This window comes from Salmo trutta, chromosome 1 (assembly GCF_901001165.1).
Source record: "Salmo trutta chromosome 1, fSalTru1.1, whole genome shotgun sequence".
Taxonomy (NCBI): Eukaryota; Metazoa; Chordata; class Actinopteri; order Salmoniformes; family Salmonidae; genus Salmo; species Salmo trutta.
Genome location: NC_042957.1, coordinates 20,642,826 through 20,667,090, shown reverse-complemented (window position 1 = coordinate 20,667,090; position 24,265 = coordinate 20,642,826). Strand labels below are relative to the sequence as shown.

The 24,265-nt window shown below is 45.4% G+C and overlaps 1 protein-coding gene across 4 annotated transcripts in view; it reads left to right on the top strand.

The window, feature by feature from the left end:
• Positions 1-3,253: 3,253 nt before the first annotated feature.
• Positions 3,254-24,265, top strand: part of LOC115179270 (metabotropic glutamate receptor 1) — a 44,245-nt gene continuing 23,233 nt past the window's right edge. For 2 of the 4 annotated variants that reach the window (XM_029740851.1, XM_029740687.1), the window contains exons 1-3: positions 3,254-3,485; positions 4,522-5,389; positions 10,103-10,355. In XM_029740851.1, the coding sequence (XP_029596711.1) occupies positions 4,663-5,389; positions 10,103-10,355 (980 nt within the window). In that variant the 5' untranslated portion in view covers positions 3,254-3,485; positions 4,522-4,662. Of the gene's footprint in view, positions 3,486-3,571; positions 3,662-4,521; positions 5,390-10,102; positions 10,356-24,265 lie in introns of those variants that run through there. The other 2 variants (XM_029740929.1, XM_029740770.1) reach the window with 2 other exon arrangements.

Below are 24,265 nucleotides of genomic sequence, written 5' to 3'. Positions count from 1 at the left end.
TGCTTTTCCAACAGTCTTGAAGGAGTTCCCACATATGCTGAGCACTTGGTGGCTACTTTTCCTTCACTCTGAGGTCCAACTCATCCCAAACCATCTCAATTGGGTTGAGGTCGGGTGATTGTGGAGGTCAGGTCATCTGATGCAGCACTCCATCACACTCCTTCTTCGTCAAATAGCCCTTACACAGCCTGGAGGTATGTTTTGGGTTATTGTCCTGTTGAAAAACAGTGCAAACCAGATGGGATGGCGTATCGCTGCAGAATGCTGTGGAGCCATGCTGGTTAAGTGTGCCTTGAATTCTAAATAAATCACAGACAGTGTCACCAGCAAAGCACCTTCACGCCATCACACCTCCTCCTCCATGCTTCATGGTGAGAACCACACATGCGGAGATCATCCATTCACCTACTCCGCGTCTCACAAAGACATGGCGGTTGGAACCAAAAATCTAAATTCTGACTCCTCAGACCAAAGGACAGATTTTCACTGGTCTAATCTCCATTGCTTGTGTTTCTTGGCCCAAGCAAGTCTCTTCTTCTTATTGGTGTCCTTTAGTAGTGGTTTCTTTGCAACAATTCGACCATGAAGGCCTGATTCACGCAGTCTCCTCTAAACAGCTGATGTTGAGATGTGCCTGTTACTTGAACTCTGTGAAGCATTGATTTGGGCTGCAATCTGAGGTGCAATTAACTCTAATGAACGTATCCTCTGCAGCAGAGGTAACTCTGGGTCTTCCTTTCCTGTGGCGGTCTTCATGAGACCGAGTTTCATCATAGTGCTTGATGGTTTTTGTGACTGCCCTTGAAGAAACTGTCAAAGTTCTTAAAATTTCCGGATTTATGTCTTAAAGTAATGATGGACTGTTGTTTATCTTTGCTTATTTGAGCCTTTCTTGACATAATATGGACTTGGTCTTTTACCAAATAGGGCTATCTTCTGTATACCACCTCTACTTTGTCACAACACAACTGATTGGCTCAAATGCATTTAGAAGGAAAGAAATTCCACATATTAACTTTTAAGAAGGCACACCTGTTAATTGAAATGCATTCCAGGTGACTACCTCATGAAGCTGGTTGAGAGAATGCCAAGAGTGTGCAAAGCTGTCATCAAAGCAAAGGGTGGCTACTTTAAAGAAATCTCAAATATAAAATTGATTTTGATTTGTTTCACAATTTATTGGTTACTACATGATTCTACATGTGTCATTTCATAGTTGTGATGTCTTCACTATTGTTCTGCAATGTAGAAAATAGTAAAAATAAAGAAAAACATTGAAATGAGTAGGTGTGCCCAAACTTTTGACAGGTACTGTAAGGGACTCAGGTTGTCTTGACTGTTAGGCATATTTGGATATGTTTGAGGGGGACAGTCAGTGATTTATAATGTTATTCTAGTGCGTTTTCACACGGTTCTATCTGGCCTATGGTCACGTTTGTCATTGTGCTCAGGTAACATCTGCTATAGCCTTCAGTATCTTAAATTCCATTCAGTGGTGAAAAAGTACCCAATTGTCATTCTTGAGTAAAAGTAAAGATAACTTAAGAGAAAGGGACTCAAGTAAAAGTGAATGTCACCCAGTAAAATACTACTTGAGTAGAAGTCTAAAGGTATTTGGTTTAAAATATGCTTAAGTATTGAAGGTATAAGAATAAATCATTTCAAATTCCTTATGTTAAGCAAACCAGACGGCACCATTTTTAAAAACATTTTTACGGATACCCAGGGGCACACTCCAACAATCAGATATAATTTACAAACGAAGCATTTGTGTTTAGTGAGTCCGCCAGATCAGAGGCAGTAGAGATCAGGGATGTTATCTTGATAAGTGTGTGAATTGGACCTTTTTCATGCCCTGCTAAGCATTACAAACGTAAAGAGTACATTCGGGTGTCAGGGAAAATGTATGGAGTAAAAAGTACATTATTTTCTTTATGAATGTAGTGGTGTAAAAGTAAAAGTAGTCAAAAATATAAATAGTGAAGTATAGATACCCCCCAAAAACGACAAGTAGTACTTTACAGTATTTTTACTTAAGTACTTTACATCACTGATCCCATTGACTGTTCTGTAGGCTATCAAATAGGGTATTGACTATGTGGTATACCACTACGACCAGAAGTGACTTTTTCATAGCAGATTAGGAAAATTAACGTAGTAAGTTAGGATAATTAGGTTAAGGTTAGGAAAAGGGTACGGGTTAGCTAAAATGCTCTCCTAACCTGCTACGAAAAGTAACTTCCGGTCGTTGATGGTCACAACCACCAAAGAGGTAGGCAGGCTACAACAGTAGGCTAACGCCGTGTGTCAACCATTCCTAATACGTGTTCTCTCTCTCTCTTTCTCTCTCTCTCAGACACACACACATAATTATGCGCGGTGTCCATATTCACACTCCACGGGGTGCGTGTCAGTGAGACATGTCCTAGTATGCGCTCCGGTTGTTTACTGATTAAACGCCTTCTGCTACTGGCTCCCCGCGTGCCCACGGAACACGCCCCTCTCTAGCTTTGTGGAGTCCTTGTTAGTTCTAATTATTTTTCCAAACGCTGTTTGATATTATGTACAGTTCTTCCTCTGCTGTCGCCCAAACCCTTTTGGGCACAGAAATAAGCCAACTCTAAACCAAGCACCCCTCCAAAATGTGCAGAACTTTCGCCTTTGCAAAATACCAGTTGACTTTGACCAATTAACTAAATCGACCTATTCTGCTTTACCAGTTAAGGTCTTCAACTTCAAATATAGGTGGGAAGCCCAGATTTTTCGATCCTTGATGTGCTTCCTTAAAAGGTTACTACTTGGATTTAAGTCAGACTGCAACCAGCAGCCATTTCTGGCATCCATCCAGTGCCCTCCGCTTTTAAAGGTCAGATAGTGTGGATCAAAATGTACAATGTATAGCCTATAGGTGGATTAGCTAGGGTGGACCACGATGATGGTCTCTCAACCCTTAATAGAAGCATTTACATTTGACTGATTATTCCTCCATTACCTGGTCAACTATTTACAAAAAAATGGGGGTATTCTCACACTGAATGTGTTTTTGCTGTGAGACGGGTCCCGTCGTGGCATGGGGTAATGGCAGGGTCACAATTCTGTAGACAAACACCATTTAGCTTACCTGTCTAAGCGGCTCGCGCACTGTTCAACTCTCCAATGCGGCACCACTGCTTGAGGCTGATTAACCCTCGTGTGAAGAATGATACGATTGTCTATTGTCTAAGAATAAGTGACCTGTAGTGGGGTTTTAAACGTTCAGCGTTTTGCCATATTAAGGGTGCAGCTTTTATGACCCGGTTTATGAAATGTGGTGAGAAACTGTCAGAGCGAGAGAAGAAGAAGAGGAGGGGTGGGGGGCTCTCGTGCTCTCACTGGAGGAGCGTGAAAAAAACGTCCGTTTGAGCGTTACAAATTCAACTATCAAAGCCAAGGACCGCGCTGCACAGAAGACGGAGCAAGGCACGCGATATGTCTCGCGGATTCAGGTACGTCCCAAGTTTTTCTACCAAATGAATTTCTGAAAGAAGAGATGTACAGGTTAGGGCATGTGTCGGTTTTGATATGCTCGTGACAAGGACAGCTAAAGTGTAAGGAGAATGTATCTGCTTCTCTCCGGTTCGATAATGCAATATCATTGAATGTTTGGAATCAGGCCACTGAGGTTTGTGAGCAATGAATTCGGGCAGATGAGTGTATAAAATATTGCATGCTGCGCGTTGGATCGTACAGAGCATGATATATGGCTTATATACCTAGAGACAGCGTGGAAATCTGATGTATGTTCAAATAGAATTTCACACCACTCAGTGCAACGATGTTCCATGTCATCAGACTGGGTATCAAGGATTTGTTCAGTAGTGTCTGATGAAGGGAATATAAATGAACCTTGATTGGTTTAGGAACTCAATTAGATACTTTCTAAACCGTGGAAATATCAGCACATAGCTTCACTAGGCAGTAGCCTACATCAGCAGCACCTGTACGAAGCCGTTTCCTCAATTATCTCATGAGTTCGTTAGTACGCTGTCCATTGTGCTGAAATGGCCTTCTCGGTAACTCGGTTTCTCAATGGACGGAGGGAGCGATGCCATATGCTCTTATGGGGAAATGGGGGGAAACGATGATAAACTGTCTCGAATTTTAAGTATGCTATCATTTATGTTACCTGTCTGCGACAATCGAACGACAAAAAAAAATTGACTTCAGTGTTATTCTCAATGAACGTGTAAAGATAATTGCCCCCTGTGGGATAAATAAAGTATATTGAATTTAATCGAATTCTTGTTTTATGTTCTGCAGTTCATGTTTGCAAAGGGATACTGCATTAGCCTTATTTCTGTTAGGCATGTTGTGTTTGGGCTATGAACCTAGTCAATTTAATAACAATGTGCTGGTGTTTATTGCGATGGCCACCATTATTTTTAAACCCATGTAATTTAAAGACTATATGATAACTGTAAGACGTTGCATATCTGTTGCTGCCTTCACAATCTTGCTTGATCTTTTATGATCTCTCTCCAGGTCTGTTTGGATATGCTCAGGGCGCTGTGTTTCCAAACTATGGTCACTGGGTTAAACGTGGATATACTGAGAGACAGTCAACGTTTCTGCTCAACTGCCCGGAGCGGATAGTATGCCCGTGCAGCTGGCACCGCTCACGCGATGTGGAATATGGCACGAGTAAATATGGGTTTCCTCGCGCTCCTGTGTCTCCCGACGCTGTTCTTCGACGTCCTCGTGCTGTCCCACAAAAGCAACATCTATGAGCGGTCGGCAGTCCCGCGAGCCGCACCCCGCTCCGTGGCCCGGATGGATGGAGATGTGATAATCGGTGCCCTCTTCTCCGTCCACCACCAGCCGTCTGCTGAAAAAGTGGCTGACCGAAAGTGTGGGGATGTTCGGGAGCAGTATGGCATCCAGCGGGTAGAAGCCATGTTCCACGCCCTGGACAGAATCAATGCCGACCCTTTCCTGCTCCCCAACATCAGCCTGGGCTGTGAGATCCGGGACTCCTGCTGGCACTCCTCCGTGGCCCTGGAGCAGAGCATTGAGTTCATCCGGGATTCCCTCATCTCCATCCGGGATGACAAGGACGGCTCCAAGTGGTGCATAGATGGCACGCCGTCCAACCAACCCCCGCCCTCCAAGAAGCCTATTGCGGGGGTGATTGGGCCGGGTTCCAGCTCCGTTGCCATCCAGGTACAGAACCTCCTACAGCTCTTCAACATTCCCCAGATTGCTTACTCAGCGACCAGTATCGACCTGAGCGACAAGACGCTGTTTAAGTACTTCCTGCGGGTTGTGCCCTCTGACACGCTCCAGGCCCGGGCCATGCTGGACATAGTCAAACGCTACAACTGGACCTACGTGTCTGCGGTGCACACGGAGGGTGAGTCACTCAACCCACTCAACACAGGGGTTCTGAAAGCTGTGTGTGGGGTAGGATAGGATTAGGCCCAGTAGGCATATTAGGACCGGCTCGGCTTTGGAGAGGGTTTTTACATGCTGTCAAGTTGATTTTGTCTCGTATGTGTTTGGGTTTGAGATAAGAAATCAATGCTTAAGATAAATATGCCTAGCTATAGAGGTGGTGGATAAATTGTTAATGTGGTTTGTACACAGTTAAGTACTTGCTAGCAACTATGTGTGTCCTCCTCCCTGTCCTCCTCCCTATGGGTGTGCTCCTATGTGCAATATTGCGTTGGAGGGAAACTTGCTGTGTAGTGGAATTCCCTCTCTCCAGACAGAACTATACATCTGGTGCAGTATAAGTATTCACACACCACAGGCAAAGTCGGTTCTTTTGCCGTCCATCACACCCACACCCCAGCAACACATCCAATCTCTCAAGCCACAATTCAGTCAAATTGTTGTCAATGTTATCAGAATGGAAATGCATTTTGGTGTTTAATTGTATCTATTTATATTAAAAGGAAATTAGATGGGATGCTAGATGTTCTGTCTCCCAGGACGTTACATTTGATGCTAATTCTATTCCATTAGAAAATAACAGGCATGCTCTATCGTCTTCATTATTTCTAAGCATGTCTTAATGAATGAATCAGCCTATCCATATTCAACAGGGGCACTACTGGACTGTTTCTTCTGCTCTGTGCGGTGTAGCCTACATTCAGGCTGGGGTTACAGGTGGCAGACCACATCATTAAATAGTCATTTAAAGTATCTCTGGGCGGAATCATAGAAATAGAATCCCGCTGGTCCATCCATACCAGTAATTCTAATTCTCTGTATGTAACTAATACATCCAAAAGTTCCCCCGTTATGTGTATTGATAGAAATCAACTCCCACCTGTGTTATTGCTATTCAGATGTAGCGGAATTACTGTGTTGAGTGTGTTTCCATGAAATCTAACCCCTGGTTGGGAGGGATGTGTAGTCTAAGCACAGCTTGCAAAGGGGTTCTGGCAATGCCCCTCAATACCTGAAATACCAGCACATCAGTACAGCAGCCCACATAGCTTCTCAGCAGCACCTGTGTGAAGGTGTTATCGTCTGTGTGTGAGTGCGCTGTCCAGGGTGCTGAACTTGTTAATTTACCAGTAGAGTACTCCACAATGCAAACACACACCATGTAACTCAATCATATAAAACTCTTTCACCAGTTTACCACTATTGTAAGTGGAAGAGGGTAGAATGAGATGTGGAGATAGCTAAACTGTGGTTACTACAAGTAAATCTCTGCCATTAGCAATTAGCCAAGACTCCTCAGCGTAAAGCTCAATGAAATGTACCTAATGATGAGAGTAGGTAATGATTGACAGGCGGAGTGTATGGCCACTAAGGAATTCTGGGAGTTGTTAGAGGGATATGTGATAGACAGGCCCTAAAGGGAGGGTCGAACTTTGGATCAGCTTGTAAAGGTGGAACCTAGAAACCAGTTAGTCTGGAAAACCAGACCCTAGGCAACACAGTGACTAAGGTCTGGTTTCAATGATGGAATCTTTTGCATAGAGGAACTACGTCACTGCCTCAATGCTACTACTTTATCCGCTTGAATAAAATGTAAAATAGTCGCTAGCAAGATGGAGATCACAGAGGTTATTTTTAATGAGTGCTTTTCACAAGTGGCTAGTATGCATCAACTATCTTAACCAAAACCACTGTAAAGGTTTTGCCTGAAAACGTCGCATTTCAATCAGGACGTTCTGGCATGTCTGCATCATGATTTGTAGGGAGATTCCTCAGAAGGTTTTTATTCCCCTTATTGGCGTAGCATTGAGGCAGTGACGTAGTTCCTCTATGCCAAAAGAGTCCATCATTGAAACCAGACCTTAGTTACTGTGTTACCTAGGGTCTGGTTTTTCGAGACTAGAAACCTGTAGGGGAGTCACAAAGTTCTCAGGTCCCGGTCAGGTTGAGGGGCAGGCAGGGCCAGAAGAGAGTGGAGGTGAAGTGCCATGAGGCTCAGCTAGGGGGTGCCAGGTATCTGACTGTCACAAGACCTGGTAGGTAGCAGTCCATTGGGACCAAAGTTAACCTCTCTAGGGCAGGTGGCACCAAATCGTCCCACCTACGTAACAGCCAGTTGAATCCTGTGGCGCGATATTCAAATACCTTAGAAATGCTATTACTTCAATTTCTCAAACATATGACTATTTTACAGCATTTTAAAGACAAGACTCTCGTTAATCTAACCACACTGTCCGATTTCAAAAAGGCTTTACAACGAAAGCAAAACATTAGATTATGTCAGCAGAGTACCCAGCCAGAAATAATCAGACACCCATTTTTCAAGCTAGCATATAATGTCACAAAAACCCAGAAGACAGCTAAATGCAGCACTAACCTTTGATGATCTTCATCAGATGACACACCTAGGACATTATGTTATACAATACATGCATGTTTTGTTCAATCAAGTTCATATTTATATCAAAAAACAGCTTTTTACATTAGCATGTGACGTTCAGAACTAGCATACCCCCCGCAAACTTCCGGCGAATTTACTAACAATTTACTAAATTACTCACGATAAACGTTCACAAAAAGCATAACAATTATTTTAAGAATTATAGATACAGAACTCCTCTATGCACTCGATATGTCCGATTTTAAAATAGCTTTTCGGTGAAAGCACATTTTGCAATATTCTAAGTAGATAGCCCGGCATCACAGGGCTAGCTATTTAGACACCCAGCAAGTTTAGCCTTCACCAAACTCCGATTTACTATTAGAAAAGTTTGATTACCTTTCCTGTTCTTCGTCAGAATGCACTCCCAGGACTTCTACTTCAATAACAAATGTTGGTTTGGTCCCAAATAATCCATAGTTATGTTCCAACAGTGGCGTTTTGTTCGTGCGTTCAAGACACTATCCGAATGGTAAATAAGGGTCACGCGCACGGCGCATTTCGTGACCAAAGATTTCTAAATATTTCATTACCGTACTTCGAAGCATGTCAACCGCTGTTTAAAATCAATTTTTTATGCCATTTTTCTCGTAAAAAAGCGATAATATTCCGACTGGGAATCTGCAATTAGGTAAACAGACGAAAGAAAATACAGCATGGGGTCAACTCGGGCACGCGCATAAGCCCTTTGTCCTCTGATCGGCCACTTGGCAAAGGCGATAATGTGTTTCAGCCGGGGCCTGCCTCGATATCGTTCAGCTTTTTCCCGGGCTCTGAGAGCCTATGGGAGCCGTAGGAAGTGTCACGTTACAGCTAAGATCCTAAATGTTCAATAAACTGAGCCAAGAACAACAACACCTTGTCAGACATGCCACTTCCTGCATGAAATCTTCTCAGGTTTTTGCCTGCCATATGAGTTCTGTTATACTCACAGACACCATTCAAACAGTTTTAGAAACTTTAGGGTGTTTTCTATCCAAAGCCAATAATTATATGCATATTCTAGTTACTGGGCAGGAGTAGTAACCAGATTAAATCGGGTACGTTTTTTATCCGGCCGTGTAAATACTGCCCCCTAGCCCTAACAGGATAAGAGTGTTGGCATAATAAGGGTGTTGTATGTGAAGGAAAACAGTGGAGGATAACAGTATGTGTAGTAGCCACAGTCAGAGTACAGGGCCACTGTTTTGATCTCCAACAAGGACCATTTTGCCCAATGTGATGGCCACAACATTGGATTCATTGGATCTAACTAAACACATCTCTTCAGTTTGAACTATAGGCCTACTTGCCTATTAGACGTTTAGAATATTAAGTGTATTGGGTAAATGGTGTTTCTGCACTTTGGGAATGCTTTTGTATTGGTTAAAAGTGTGGTATCTGCGGTGAGATGAAAATTTAGTGAATGTGTTAACTGATATGAAAAATTGGACTGAAATACAACACTGAAATCCTTACATTGAAATGCTATGAATCTAAGGGGTTTATAATTGATCAACCATTATGTGAATTCACCTGTTCAGATAGAACTGCTATACTGGCAAACTAACAATTGGCGCCTAGTCTATAATATCATGCCAGAGTAATGCATTAGTGGGCTGCCAATTGAGCCCTTTCTCATTTTTCAGAATAAGACAGGTGTGTATGAGGACAATGATTGTGTAAACAAAGGCACTGCATTAACATTGCAGACACATCTTTGATTGAAGCCAGCACTTTGAATATACATAATCCTCTATGCAGCATCCTCTATGCACTACTCGGACTATGTCCCAAATGGCACCCTTCCTCTACAGTGCACTTCTTTTGGCCAGAGCTTCATCAGGTCTGGTCAAAAGCAGTACACTACATAGGGAATACGATGCCATTTCAGACACAGTCTATGTATGTAAAATAAGACAGCATTGCAAAGCTTGTACAACTGATTAGGATGTCATCATGGGAAAATGTAGCGCAGTCCTCTCCACCCCATTCAGCATCCCTGATTGCAATCAGTAGCCACTAGACTATCTGCCTATATCAGAAGATGGATCAGGACAGCAGCACAGTCACAATACACTCATGGCCTGACGACTCAAAGTCATCAGACTACCACAGTTGTTAGTATGGCTGAATCCAGTCACTATCAGCCTGGAGGGACTTAAGCATTTTCTGTTCCAAAATGGTGACTCCTCGTTGGCCATTTTGTGTCTGCAGTGGTGACTTACCCCTCTGTTTCTCTCTGAACCCTAGGAAACTATGGGGAGAGTGGCATGGAGGCCTTCAAGGAGCTGGCCACCCAGGAGGGTCTGTGTATCGCCCACTCTGACAAGATCTACAGCAACGCTGGGGAGAAGCACTTTGACCGCCTGCTTAAGAAGCTCCGTGAACGTCTGCCCAAGGCCCGCGTGGTGGTGTGTTTCTGTGAGGGAATGACCGTACGCGGCCTCCTAATGGCCATGAGACGTCTGGGTGTAGCTGGAGGAGAATTTCTCCTCATTGGCAGGTAAGGCACAAGCCTTTAAGGCACTGATTTCTGGGTAGTTTTTGGCGAAGGGTGGTTTTGTGCCACCTGCTTCCTGACACGCATGTCACCAAGGCAACCAAATCAAATCAAGTTTATTTGTCATGTGCACCGAATACCTTACAGTGAAATGCTTACTTACAGGGTCTAACCAACAGTGCAAAAAAGGTATTAGGTGAACAATAGGTAAGTAAAGAAATTAAAACAGAAAAAGGACAGTGAAAACAGAAGTAAGGCTATATACAGTAGCAAGGCTATAAAAGTAGCAAGGCTACATACAGGCACCGGTTAGTCGGGCTGATTGAGGTAGAATGTACATGTAGATATGGTTAAAGTGGCTATGCATATATGATAAACAGAGAGTAGCAGTAGCGTAAAAGAGGGGTTGGCGGTTGGCGGGACACAATGCAGATAGCCCGGTTAGCCAATGTGCGGGGCACTGGTTGGTCGGGCCAATTAAGGTAGTATGTACATGAATGTATAGTTAAAGTGACTATGCATATGATAAACAGAGAGTAGCAGCAGCGTAAAAGAGGGTTTGGGGGGGGGCACAATGCAAATAGCCTGGGTAGCCATTTCATTACCTGTTCAGGAGTCTTATGGCTTGGGGGTAAAAACTGTTGAGAAGCCTTTTTGTCCAAGACTTGGCACTCTGGTACCGCTTGCCATGCGGTAGTAGAGAGAACAGTCTATGACTGGGGTGGCTGGGGTTTGACAATTTTTAGGGCCTTCCTCTGACACCGCCTGGTATGGAGGTCCTGGATGGCAGGCAGCTTAGCCCCAGTGATGTACTGAGCCGTACGCACTACCCTCTGTAGTGCCTTGCGGTCGTAGGCCGAGCAATTGCCGTACCAGGCAGTGATGCAACCAGACAGGATGCTCTCGATGTTGCAGCTGTAGAACCTTTTGAGGATCTCAGGACCCATGCCAAATCTTTTTAGTTTCCTGAGGGGGAATAGGCTTTGTCGTGCCCTCTTCACGACTGTCTTGGTGTGTTTGGACCATTCTAGTTTGTTGGTGATGTGGACACCAAGGAACTTGAAGCTCTCAACCTGCTCCACTACAGCCCCGTCGATGAGAATGGGGGCGTACTCAGTCCTTTTCCTGTAGTCCACACTCATCTCCTTAGTCTTGGTTACATTGAGGGATAGGTTGTTATTCTGGCACCACCCGGCCAGGTTTCTGACCTTCTCCCTATAGGCTGTATCATCGTTGTCAGTGATCAGGCCTACCATTGTTGTGTCGTCTGCAAACTTGGTGTTGGAGTTGTGCCTGGCCATGCAGTTGTGGGTGAACAGGGAGTACAGAACGGGACTGAGCATACACCCCTGAGGGGCTCCAGTGTTGAGGATCAGCATGACAGATATGTTGCTACCTACCCTCATCACCTGGGGGCGGCCCGTCAGGAAGTCCAGGATCCAGTTGCAGAGAGAGGTGTTTAGCCCCAGGATCCTTAGCTTAGTGATGAGCTTTAAGGGTACTATGGTGTTGAACGCTGAGCTGTAGTCAATGAATAGCATTCTCACGTAGATGTTCCTTTTGTCCAGATGGGAAAGGGCAGTGTGGAGTGCAATAGAGATTGCATCATCTGTGGATCTGTTTGGGCGGTATGCAGATTGGAGTGGAATTAAACCAAGTGGAACTAAAGCAGATACCACTAGTGCCAGTGAGAAATGTTTACCAGTAATTAATAATTTATGTCTGTTAAAGACACAAAACTGGAGAGGAAGCGCTGTCTCCTCATATGTTGTTTCAATGTGTAGCTTTTGGAGACCTTAAGAATTGGCAAGGGCATTGTAATCACCTATATCCACTACATAAAACATTCCACAGACTATGAGGAACTACCAGTATCCCATTCTAGGTACATACTTTAGCTATATGCATACCGGTACGAAAGAAAGATTTGTTGAAAGTGATCTTTACAAATACATCCACAAAGCCTTCAAAGGTGTTACACGGAGTGGAACAGGGGAACCCAAGAGCAGACTCAGATGAGGAGACTGGGATGAAGTAACCAAGGTATTTATTGACACACAGGGGGAGATGGAGTGCAGGTCAGTGGAAGCTCGGGTGGGTTGCTGGAAACCAGGTGCGGAGGCTGAGGCTGGAGCGAGAGGGGTTGAGACAGGGTTGTCGGTGGTGAACTGGCAAGAGAGGCCATCAGGCTTGCTATTCTTCAAACCGGGGTGATAAGTGAGTGTGAACTTGATTCTACCAAAGAACAAGGCCCACCTGGCTTGACGGGAGTTCAGACATTTGGTGGTCTGGATGTAGGACAAGTTTTTATGGTCAGTCCACACGATGAAGGGGGTTACAGAGCCCTCTAGCCAGTGACGCAATTCCTCTAGAGCCAGCTCAACTGCCAGGAGTTCCCGGTTTCCGATGTCAGAATTCCTCTCTGCAGGTGAGAGCTTACGGGAAAATAAGGCACATGGGTGGACATTCTGTTCAGAGGGGGAATATTGAGACTAAACAGCACCTACCCCGGTGTCAGAGGCGTCCACCTCCACGATGAATTGGAGTTCTGGGTCAGGCTGAGTAAGGACGGGAGCGGAGGTGAAGTGACGCTTGAGTTCCAGGAATGTTGCCTCTGCCTCAGGAGTCCAGTGGAATGGAGTGGAGGTGGTGGTGAAAGTTGTGAGAGGTGCTGAAAGATGGCTGTAGTTGCGGATGAAACATAGGTAAAAATTAGCAAACCCTAGGAAACGCTGTAGCTGCTTCAGGTTGGAGGGCACAGGTCACTCTGACTGCCATGACCTTGGCAGGGTCCATACGCAACTGTCCCTGTGCAATAATATAACCCAGGAAAGACACTGTGGCAGCATGGAACTCACATTTTTCAGCTTTAACAAAAAGCTTATTTTCCAACAGCCATTGAAGAACGTGTTGCTGGTGAGCCTCAGGGTCCTTGGGAACGAAATCAGGATGTCATCTAAATAGACAAAATCAAAGCATCCAATCACATCCCTCAGCACGTCATTGACTAGGTTCTGGAAAACAGCATGGGCGTTAATAAGACCAAAAGGCATTACCAAATACTCAAAGTTACCAAGTGGTGTGTTGAACGCAATCTTCCACTCGTCCCCCTTTTTTTATGCGGACAAGGTGGTAGGCATTCCAGAGGTCGAGTTTGGTAAACACCATGGTACCTTGGAGGGGGGGGGGGGGGGAAAGCAGAGCTGATGAGTGGCAAGGGGTACTTGTTCTTAACAGCGATATTATTCTGCCCACGGAAGTCTATGCACGGCCTCAGTGACCCATCCTTCTTCTTCACAAAGAAAAACCCAGCACCCACCAGGGAGGAAGATGGCTTGATAAGTCCTGCAGCCAGAGAATCCTGGATGTACCTCTCCATAGGCTTTTGCTCGGGGCAAGAGAGGTTAAACAACCGGCTACTGGGGAGAGGAGCTCCAGGCTGGAGGTCAATGGCGCAGTCGTACAGCCGATGAGGCGGTAGCGACAGGGCGTGATGCTTGCTGAACACAGGAGCTAGATCGTGATACTCGGGAGGAACTGATGACAGGTCCAGAGGTTCTGGAATGAACTTGGGCACAGACAAGGCAGGGGGAAGGACAAAATGTAAACAATTCAAGTGACAAAATGAACTCTTCAAAATGAAGTGGTTACCTTTCCGGTGGTCCAGTCAATCTGTGGGTTGTGTAGCTTTAACCATGGATGGCCAAGAACCAGGGGACAGTAAGGACAGTCGATTATGTGGAAACTTATCTTTTCCTGGTGATTTCCAGAGAGACGCAGGATGACGGGTACGGTTCCCTCACAGACACAGGGCGAGGAGCTGTCCATTGAGAGCGTTGGCATCGAGGGGTGAATTGAGTGGGACAGTGTCCAGGCCCAACTGGGCAACAACACTTTGGTCCAGGAAGCTTGGTCATGTTGCTCGAGCAGGGCGCCTTGGTCGACGAGGGGTGCTGGAGAGTAGCAGAGTCTGCTGGGTTCATCTCGTTGGCCAGATCATACTGTTACGCGGAGTGGAACAGGGGAACCCAAGAGCAGACTCAGACGAGGAGACTGGGATAAAGTAACCAAGGTATTTATTGAAACAGGGGGAGATGGAGTGCAGGTCAGGAGAAGCTCGGGCAGGTTGCTGGAAACCAGGTGCGGAGGCTGAGGCTGGAGCAAGAGGGGTTGAGACAGAGTAAGCAGAGGAATCCAAGGGAGTAGTAGTGTGGAATCCAGGACAGAGTAGCAGGATGACAAGACAGGGACCAGAGTCAGAGCGGGCAGAACTGTAGCGGAGAGGAAAGCAGCGTCAGGCAGGGCTGAGTATTTGTAGAAGTCTTGATTATGAAACAGGTTGCAGCTGGTGGGGATCTGCTCTGACTCCAGCACACCTGTCTCCGCCCACACAATCACACACACAGAGAGAGAGAGAGGGAGAGGGAGAGAGTACTGGGGGAGTGGCGGCAGGTCAAGGAGACACAGCATGAGCAGTAGAGGGCGTTGCAGGAGCAGATGTGACAAAAGGGCTTTCTGCTGCTCTTTTGAAGTCAAAACAACCCTTCCCCCTCTCTCTTCCTCCCACTTTCTCGTTCCTCCCCCACCCTCTCTCTCTTCTGATGGGCCCATCCTGGTGGCAGAGGGCACAGCCATCGTTGTCTGAGAGGCTCTCTGTGTGTCAACGCTGGGTGACTCCAGCTGTAATCTCTCCCATTAGAAGAAGAGGAAGGGGAGAAATGGAGAGATACATTCACAGTGTGACAACCATTCAGTACACCCTAAAGACTAGGGTTGCAAAGGGAGGTTATATTACTAAAAACTTTAGTTTAACAGTAAAGTACCCTAATTTTGGTAACTTTCAAGTTTTTTGGGGGAATTTTACAAGATGATATCTGTCTTTTTGGTTACTTCAGATGATCACAGCTGTCTGTAATTATCTCTGTCCCTTTGTGTGGCCTTATTACATGTAAAATAGATCAATATAATAAAATAAGATGATTTAAAAAAAGAAATAGCCATGAATACATTTATTAAAAGTTATTCAAGTTCAAATTACCAAAGTTACCATAGATTGCCATAGATTACATGTTAATTACCAACATTTCAGAAGATTCCGGTAACTTTGGTATATTATCGGTAGCTTTGCAACCCTAATCAAGACCTCAAAGGACAAGGACAATCCTCTGTTGTCATCAAAAGTGATGTCTCAAACCTGACCTCCTGTCAGGCTTATGTCTGAGGAGGAGGACATTGATGAGACAGGCAGAGTGATAGGGGGGCAGTAGACTCTAAGCCAGGGTAAGTACCGTTCTTAGTGGATTTGACGAGCGCTTCTCAAAACATTGCCCAAACGCTGCTCCATCATCAGGGCCATCTTCTTGGAGAGCCCTTCTGTTGCTCCTCTTTTCTCTCACGGCTCTAGAGATCAGTTGCCTTCATCAGGTTCTCTTTGTGTTGTTTGTGTCATATCCTATTCTATGGGAATTCAGTGGTTTTTGGAGGGGAAACAGAGGCACTCTCTCTTTTCCATATTAATTATCCATCCTAATGAAGCTCCAGTGTTTCCCACTCTCTCTCCTCTCTCCTTCCCTATTCCTTCCTCTCTCTCTCTCTCGCTCTCTCCTCTCCATATGAGAGTGGATCTTTTTTTAACTGGTGTGGAGGTCTCTATGGGAGAGAGAATGAAACCGTGGCTGAGCTTCACATGCTTCTGGGTCAGAGAGAGCGAGGAGTGAGAGAGGAAGAGAGAGAGTGAAAGAAAGAAAGAAAGAAAGAGAGGAGTGAGAGAGAAAGAAAGAGGAGTGAGAGAGAGAGAGGAGTGAGAGAGAGAGAAAAAAGTGAGAGAGAGAGAGAGTGCGCGAGAGGAGATTGAGAGAGAAAGGAGAGAGAGAGAGAGGAGTAAGAGAGAGAGAGGGGAGAGAGAGAGGAGTGAGAGAGCGAGAGGAGTGAGAGCAAGAGGAGACAGAGAAAGAGGATTGAGAGGAGTGAGAGAGAGAGGGGAGACAGAGAGGAGTGAGAGAGAGACAGGAGAGAGAGATGAGTACGAGAGAGAGAGGAGAGTTAGAGAAAGAGGAGTGAGAGATAAATAAAGTGAAAGAGAGAGGAGAGAGAGAGGAGTGAGTGAGAGAGAGGAGAGAGAGAGATGGGTGAGAGCGAAGAGACGAAGGAAAGAGGAGTGAGAGATAGAAAGAAAGTGAGAGAGAGAGAGAGAGAGTGAGAAAGAGAGAGAAAGTGTGAGAGATAGAGAAATAAAGTGAGAGAGAGTAGTGAGAGAGAGTAGTGAGAGAGAGAGAGAGAGATGGAGTGAGAGAGAAGGGAGACAGAGAGGAGTGAGAGAGAGAGTTGTGAGAGAAAGGAGTGAGAGAGAGAGATGGGAGAGAGAGATGAGTAAGGGAGAGAGAGGAGACAGAGAAAGAGGAGTGAGAGGAGTGAGAGAGAGATAAATAAAGTGAAAGAGAGAGAGGGGAGAAAGAGAGGAGTGAGAGAGAGGAAAGAGAGAGATGAGTGAGAGCAAAGAGAGAAAGAAAGAGGAGTGAGAGAGAGAAAGTGTGAGAGAGAGTGAGAGAGAGAGAGGAGTGAGCACAGTGAGTGAGCACAGCCTTGCCATTGAGAAGGGTAGACACAGGAAAATCTGGCTCCCTGTAGAGGAAAGGCTGTGCAACCACTGCACAACAGCAGAACCTGAGATGAAGCTGCATTTCCTGACAAAATGTGAAAAATATAAAACAATTAGAGAGTGTCATTTCCCCAAATTTGAAACTCTTATTAAAGGTTTCAAAGACCTCTCTGATGAAAGTAGGCTACCCGTCCTGTTGGGGGAGGACGCAGAGAGCTGTGGGTTGGCAACACACTACATTGCTGCCTGCCATATGTTGAGGGACAGTGTCTGACAGACCAATCAACCTGCACATGTCCTCTACTGTATGCTCATTGTTATTGTTCAATGTATGGTTATTTTGACCCTTGATTATTGTTGTTACTGTTGTCCCATTGACAATATGGATTCTTATTATTTTAGTATTGTAAATATCCAAAGTAAGCTTTGGCAATATGTACATTGTTACGTCATGCCAATAAAGAACATTTAATTGAATTGAATTGAGAGAGGAGTGAGAGAGAGAGGAGTGAGAGAGAGAAATAAATAAAGTGAAAAAGAGAGAGCAAGAGAGAGAAAGGAGTGAGAGAGAGAGGAGTGAGAGGCGTGAGAGAGAGAAATATAGTGAAAGAGAGAGTGAGAGAGTAGAGAGAGAGAAAGAGGAGTGAGAGAGAGATAAATAAAGTGAAAGAGAGAGACAGGAGTGAGAGAGAGGGGAGAGAGAGAGGAGTGAGAGAGAGAGGAGTGAGAGAGAGAGAAGTGAGAGAGAGGAGTGAGAGAGACCGGAGAGAGAGATGAGTAAGAGAGAGAGAGGAGAGAAAGAGGAGTGAGAGGAGTGAGAGAGGAGTGAGAGAGGAGAGAGTGAGAGAGAGGAGTGTGAGAGAGGAGTGTGAGAGAGAGGGGAGAGATAGAGAGAGAAAGGAGGGAAGTAGAGAGAGGAGTGAGAGAGAGAGCTAGGAGTGAGAGCGAGAAAGGAGTGAGAGAGAGAGGAGTGAGAGGCGTGAGAGAGAGAAATATAGTGAAAGAGAGAGTGAGAGAGTAGAGAGAGAGAAAGAGGAGTGAGAGAGAGATAAATAAAGTGAAAGAGAGAGACAGGAGTGAGAGAGAGGGGAGAGAGAGAGGAGTGAGAGAGACAGGAGTGAGAGAGAGGGGAGAGAGAGAGGAGTGAGAGAGAGGAGTGAGAGAGGAGTGAGAGAGGAGAGAGTGAGAGAGAAGAGTGTGAGAGAGAGGGGAGAGATAGAGAGAGATAGGAGGGAAGTAGAGAGAGGAGTGAGAGAGAGAGCTAGGAGTGAGAGCGAGAGAGGAGTGAGAGAGAGGAGGGAGAGAGAGAGGAATGAGTTAGAGAGTAGTGAGAGAGATAGAGGAGTGAGAGAGGGAGCGAGGGAGAGAGAGAGGAGAGAGAGAGGGGAGTGAGCGAGATAGAGAGAGGAGTGTGAGAGAGAGAGAGAGAGAGAGAGAGAGAGAGGAGAGAGTGAGGGAGAGAGGAGAGACAGAGAGAGAGGAGTGTGAAAGAGATGGAGAATGGAGTGAGAGAGATAGGAGTGAGTGAGAGAGATAGATAAGGAAAGACTGATGGAGCATCACATACGCCAAACCTTCTGTGTGTGTGTGTGTGTGTGTGTGTGTGTGTGTGTGTGTGTGTGTGTGTGTGTGTGTGTGTGTAAAGCTTGGCTACAGTGTCATGGTCACAGGCTTGGAGGTTGGCTGACAGATATTAGCTCATCAAAACACAGCCTGCTATTCCATGCTAATTTGTGCCCTCGCCTGCCAGCCGAGTGAGAAGCTGATGTGTATGTATGTGAGAGAGAGAGAGAGAGAGAGAGAGAGAGAGAGAGAGATTGAATTTAGAGCGTAGGGTTTTAGAGGGAGTGTGAAAGACGGGCAGAGATACAGAGAGAGACAGAGATGAAACAAGGTTAGGAGGGCTCATAGTTGAAATAGGGAGCGTGATAGAGGGAGCGTGACTTGAGTGAGACATAGAGAGGACAAGAAATGGAGAGAGAGAGAGAGACAGAGAGAGTGAGGGGGTAGAGGATCTCTCTCTATGGCTGACAGTAATACATAACATCACAGAGTGATAGAGAGAAAGGGCCTGAGAGAAAGAAGGAGAATCAGACAGAGAGAGATACAGACAGGGAGATGAGCAGGTTTAGAGTCTGAAAACTCTTGTTTTACATCTCTGCTGTTGAACACTCGCCTGCTCTTCAGATGAGGGCCAGGTGCACTCTCATACGGGAACACTTTATTCCTACAGCCCTAGGCCTGCCCCACAACCCTACCTCCGCAACTCACTCTCCTCTGCTCTTCTATTCTATTCTCAGTCATATGGCTCGTCCTTTGTCTCCGTCTCTCTGTGATGTTGCAGAGGGTAGCTAGCGGGGGAAGGAATCAGACTGTTGCAGATTGATCGTCTCCATGGTTTCGCTACAGAGCGTTGTATCTTTTGCTCTGGCCATTTATGTCAATCTTTTGGGTCCTGTCGCAATCTGTGCATGACAGGTCTGTCTGTAGAGATCTCTGGGGATTAAACAAATGCCTTGGTCTGTACTTTGAATCAAAGTGTTTTTCATGACTTCAGCCAGTTTCATATCAGCATAGATAGATAAATGTATTCAGAAAGAGAATGTGATTTGTAAGCAATTGTATCATGTGTCAAGGCACAGCTAAGCAAAAGTGGAAGGTAGTTAGATTGGGTGGGGTGTTGCATGCCATGTCACTATGGTGAATGGCTCTCATTGCCTAGGAGCTCTTTGTTACATACTTAATATCCCCTGCTATCTCTCTCTTCTGACTGTCATACACTTATGCAGCACTAGATCACAATAAATTAGCAATTCTTCGTTGATGACATCCGACAGCCCAGAAAATGAGTCTTCCCCCTTTCTTTTTGGCTGAACATTAAAACGCTACTCAGGATCATCTTAGGTAACTCAAGTATTTACTTTCTTAAAAAATGTTTAGTGGAGCAGCGTTTACATGCAGCACTTTTGCTGAAAATGTGCCACCCATGGATTTCCCATTAAACGTCAATAATCCAAGCAGGTATTTTGAATGCCTGGTTCCCTACCTTAGATTGTCTGCATTTAACATTTACATTTAAGTCATTTAGCAGACGCTCTTATCCAGAGCGACTTACAAATTGGTGCATTCACCTTATGATATCCAGTGGAACAACCACTTTGTCATTGGGTTGTCATTGTGCCTAGCAATAGCATGAACAAGTGATTCCTTCAAATAAAATAAACCAAAACAACTCTCTCTATCTTACAAAACACAATCCTCAAAAACGCTCACAGGGGTTAGTGAGTTTGAGCCGATATTGAAGCGAGGAGGAAATTTGTGAGTTGCAGGCCATTGCAGCATTCAGGATGCTTGCAGGTTTCCATTGAGCTTAAACAAGAATGAATGCTCCTCCTTTGCTGAATGGATGAAAGCATATTACTTGCAGCATTATTTATTAAATTACATTTTGTTCCCTGGCCGTCAGTAGATAGAAAAATAAATGAATTTGACGCTGCCTGCTGTGTGGTTGGGTTTGTCTAAATAGATGTGTGGTTCAGTATTAGTTCTATCGTTCTTATCACAGCCATGGGTCCCAGGTTCAGACCAGACCTTCGGGGTTTAGGGTTCTGATTAGTGACTTGGCGGCATTAGATTTATTTGATGTCTGATGGCGTGATTTCTTGGGTGGTGTTGGAGGCATGTGAGAGGAACTGTATATTCGAACCCAGGATGTGGTTGGGTGTGAATACTGAACAGGTGTCGCATCACAAGGGCGCACTAACACCTCATGTCAGGACAGGGGGACGTCCCGTAGAGGGAATCATAGATCTGGGGAGAAGGGACTATTATCACACGTTGAGCTCTGGCCCTGGAGGGAGCTACAGACACTGGTCTACTCTACACAGCCTCCCAGCATAGCGGACTGAGCTGTGGAGAGAAGCACATCTGTGACTCTAGAACCCTTGCGAGCTGTCTCCTCTCACTCATAGTATATCTCTTTCTTGTATGGTATAATATGCCTGACCTTCTTACTGATTTTACTTCATTATCCATGAGCCTAAAGTACAGTTCTGTTAACTCAGCGGTGAATCTGTCTGTTTGATCATGATTGACACACAAAGTAGCGATTAGTGGGGTGAAGAAACACTACTAAGAGACTATTTCCCTCAACAGTGTTGGCTGTTAGTCGCATCATATCTACCTTTAGTCATCACCACCAGCACCTGTTCCATCCATTACCCAGCCTCCCCTATTAGAATGACTGTGTGGGGAGCAGAGTCAGTCCCGCCCACCTGCTCGCAATTAGTACCATTCATCTCCTATATCTCCCCCTCTAATGCTGCCTGCCTCAATGCTGTTATTACTACATACATTTGCATAAGCTGCTTTTCCACTTGTTGTACTCACTCATTTTAGCCCCAGTCTTTTGTACATTTAGATTTTTGTCTGTTTCCTATTTTGTATGGCAACCATAAATGCCTCACTCTCTTCAATATTATTTTGCAAAATGGAGATAGGCAGGCAGAGAGACAGACAGGAAGACAGGCACATTTGCAGCCCAGGGACTTTTGTGTCTGAGAGATGGAGGTGAATCAGTATTTTCTGTCTCTCTCTTCTCTCTCTCTCTCCCCTCTCTCTTTTCTCTCTCTCTCTCTCTCTCTGTGAGGCAGTGCCTTTTCCATTTCCTTAACGACTGGGCTCTGGTTTTTCTCCCAGCTTAAATAAATGAAACATTTAAGGAGCCAGAGAGAGGGAGAGAGAGAGAAGTACGACGACATATTTAGCTGTGTCCTGCTTTTCACAGGCTTTTATCTCTCCTCTTCCCTATCTCCATCTCTGAGGAATGAAAGAACAGGAAGTAATTCCTGCATATTCATTATTGTACAGCCAGAACAGAATGGAGTGAGCAGATTCATTATCTCCCTAAATTAATGGGCTACTTCCTCACTAGATTAGGACTTGGCTCTGCAATCACTGATAATGGTTCAGATTGAATAAGGACCTAGGTAGTCAGGTAATGTAGGGCTACATTATGAACATTTGATAGGGAGACTTCTCACCTTCTTGGTAGATTTACGCCTGTACTGGCATCCCTCATCCCCAGTGTTGCTTGGGAAGGCCTAGGGCAGCCTAGGACAGCCTGGGCTACCAGCATGGGGTGCATTATAGTGAAGTAGGTCAGTATAGTGGGACAGAGGAGGCCTGTGATTCCTGCCTTACAGCTTATATTTATACCCTTTTCTCAGAGAAGGCTGTGAAGTGAAGGGTGCTGTTTTTCCTACAATTTCCTACAATTCTACACATTTTGCCATGACTTATGCCATGTTAATATGATATCTGAGTGAGAATGACTAACAAAATCAATGTGGGCCCCCTGGAGGTTAAGGCCCCTGGGCACGTGCCCTGTGTGCCCGGTCGGTAATTCGGCCATGATTACTACAAGTTTAGACAGCTGGCTAGACTAACTAGACTAATTTACCAGTCCAACATTTTTTAAAGGTAGACTCAGCAGGCCTCCCGAGTGGCGCAGCGGACTAAGGCACTTCATTGCAATGCTTGAGGCATCACTACATATCCGTGTTCGATCCCAGGCTGTGTCGCAACCGGCCACGCCTGGGAGACCCATGAGGTGGCGAACAATTGGCCCAGCATCGTCCGGGTTAGGGGAGGGTTTGGCTGGCCGGGATGTCCCATCACGCTCTAGCGACTCATCTGGCGGGCCGGGTGCATGCCCGCTGACACGGTCGCCAGTTGTATGGTGTTTCCTCCGAAAACATTGGTGCGTCTGGCTTCCGGGTTATGCAAGCAGGGTGTCAAGAAGCAGCGCGGCTTGGCAGGGTCGTGTTTCACAGGATGCATGGCTCTCGACCTTCGCCTCTCCCAAGTCCGTACGATGGGACAAGACTGTAACTACCAATTGGATATCACGAAATTGGGGAGATGACGTTGCCAAACAACGTTGCTATGAGCAGCACCACAGATAATGAGTGAGATGCAAGACTTTACTCTCACACAGTCACACCCAGTATCTGCGCATGTGTACAGGTTCACTTCACAGTGTGGAAGCCACGGGACCAAAACAGCAGAGAAGTTGAGCCTCACTCTATTTGAAGAAATTACCAAGGTCGGGACCTAGTTGTCCTCATATGTAGCTACGGCCCTGGATAGAGGGAGAGGGAGGGAGGGAGAGAGAGGGGAGAGGGAGAGACAGACAGACAGACAGATAAATAAATACATCTCTACTCCTCTCCTCCCTGTGCCATGTTGCTACCCTTTTTACCCATTTTACAAATCTGGGTTTTGAATCTGGGTTTAGAATCTGGGTTTAGATGTAGTTTATTAGGGCATGTTGTGGGGGCGTTGGCTAGTTGAGTGATATTAGATTCAGTTTATTAGGGCATGTTCTGGGGCGTTGGCTAGTCGAGTGATATTAGATTCAGTTTATTAGGGAGGCGTTGGCTAGTCGAGTGATACTAGATTCAGTTTATTAGGGAGGCGTTGGCTAGTCGAGTGATACTAGATTCAGTTTATTAGGGCATGTTCTGGGGCGTTGGCTAGTCGAGTGATACTAGATTCAGTTTATTAGGGCATGTTCTGGGGCGTTGGCTAGTCGAGTGATACTAGATTCAGTTTATTAGGGCATGTTCTGGGGCGTTGGCTAGTCGAGTGATACTAGATTCAGTTTATTAGGGCATGTTCTGGGGTGTTGGCTAGTCGAGTGACACTAGATTCAGTTTATTAGGGAGGCGTTGGCTAGGCGAGTGATACTAGATTCAGTTTATTAGGGCATGTTCTGGGGCGTTGGCTAGTCGAGTGATACTAGATTCAGTTTATTAGGGCATGTTCTGGGGCGTTGGCTAGTCGAGTGATACTAGATTCAGTTTATTAGGGCATGTTCTGGGGCGTTGGCTAGGCGAGTGACACTAGATTCAGTTTATTAGGGCATGTTGTGGGGCGTTGGCTTGTCGGGTGATACTGCAGAGATATGTACACTACAGCATATCCCTTTCCTGTTATAACTGGGATATGTGATTTTATAGAGAAAGTAAATTTTGCTCCCTGACTTTAGCATGTTGCTAACGTTACAATCACCATGGAGATTTGGTTTCGTTTGATGAGAGGCTAGGAGGCTTGGCTGATTGGCTCTGAGTCTAGACCTGTCAGTCAGTCAAACAATAGCCTATAAGGAAAATAGCTCAATACTCTGAAAGTCCACAGTTTTAATTCTAGCATTTATCACATAAAATGTTACAGAGAAGGCAACGATAGGTTTTCTGGGTGATTATACTCAATATTAGTTCCACAAAGTCTTTAACAATTGACTTATGCATCT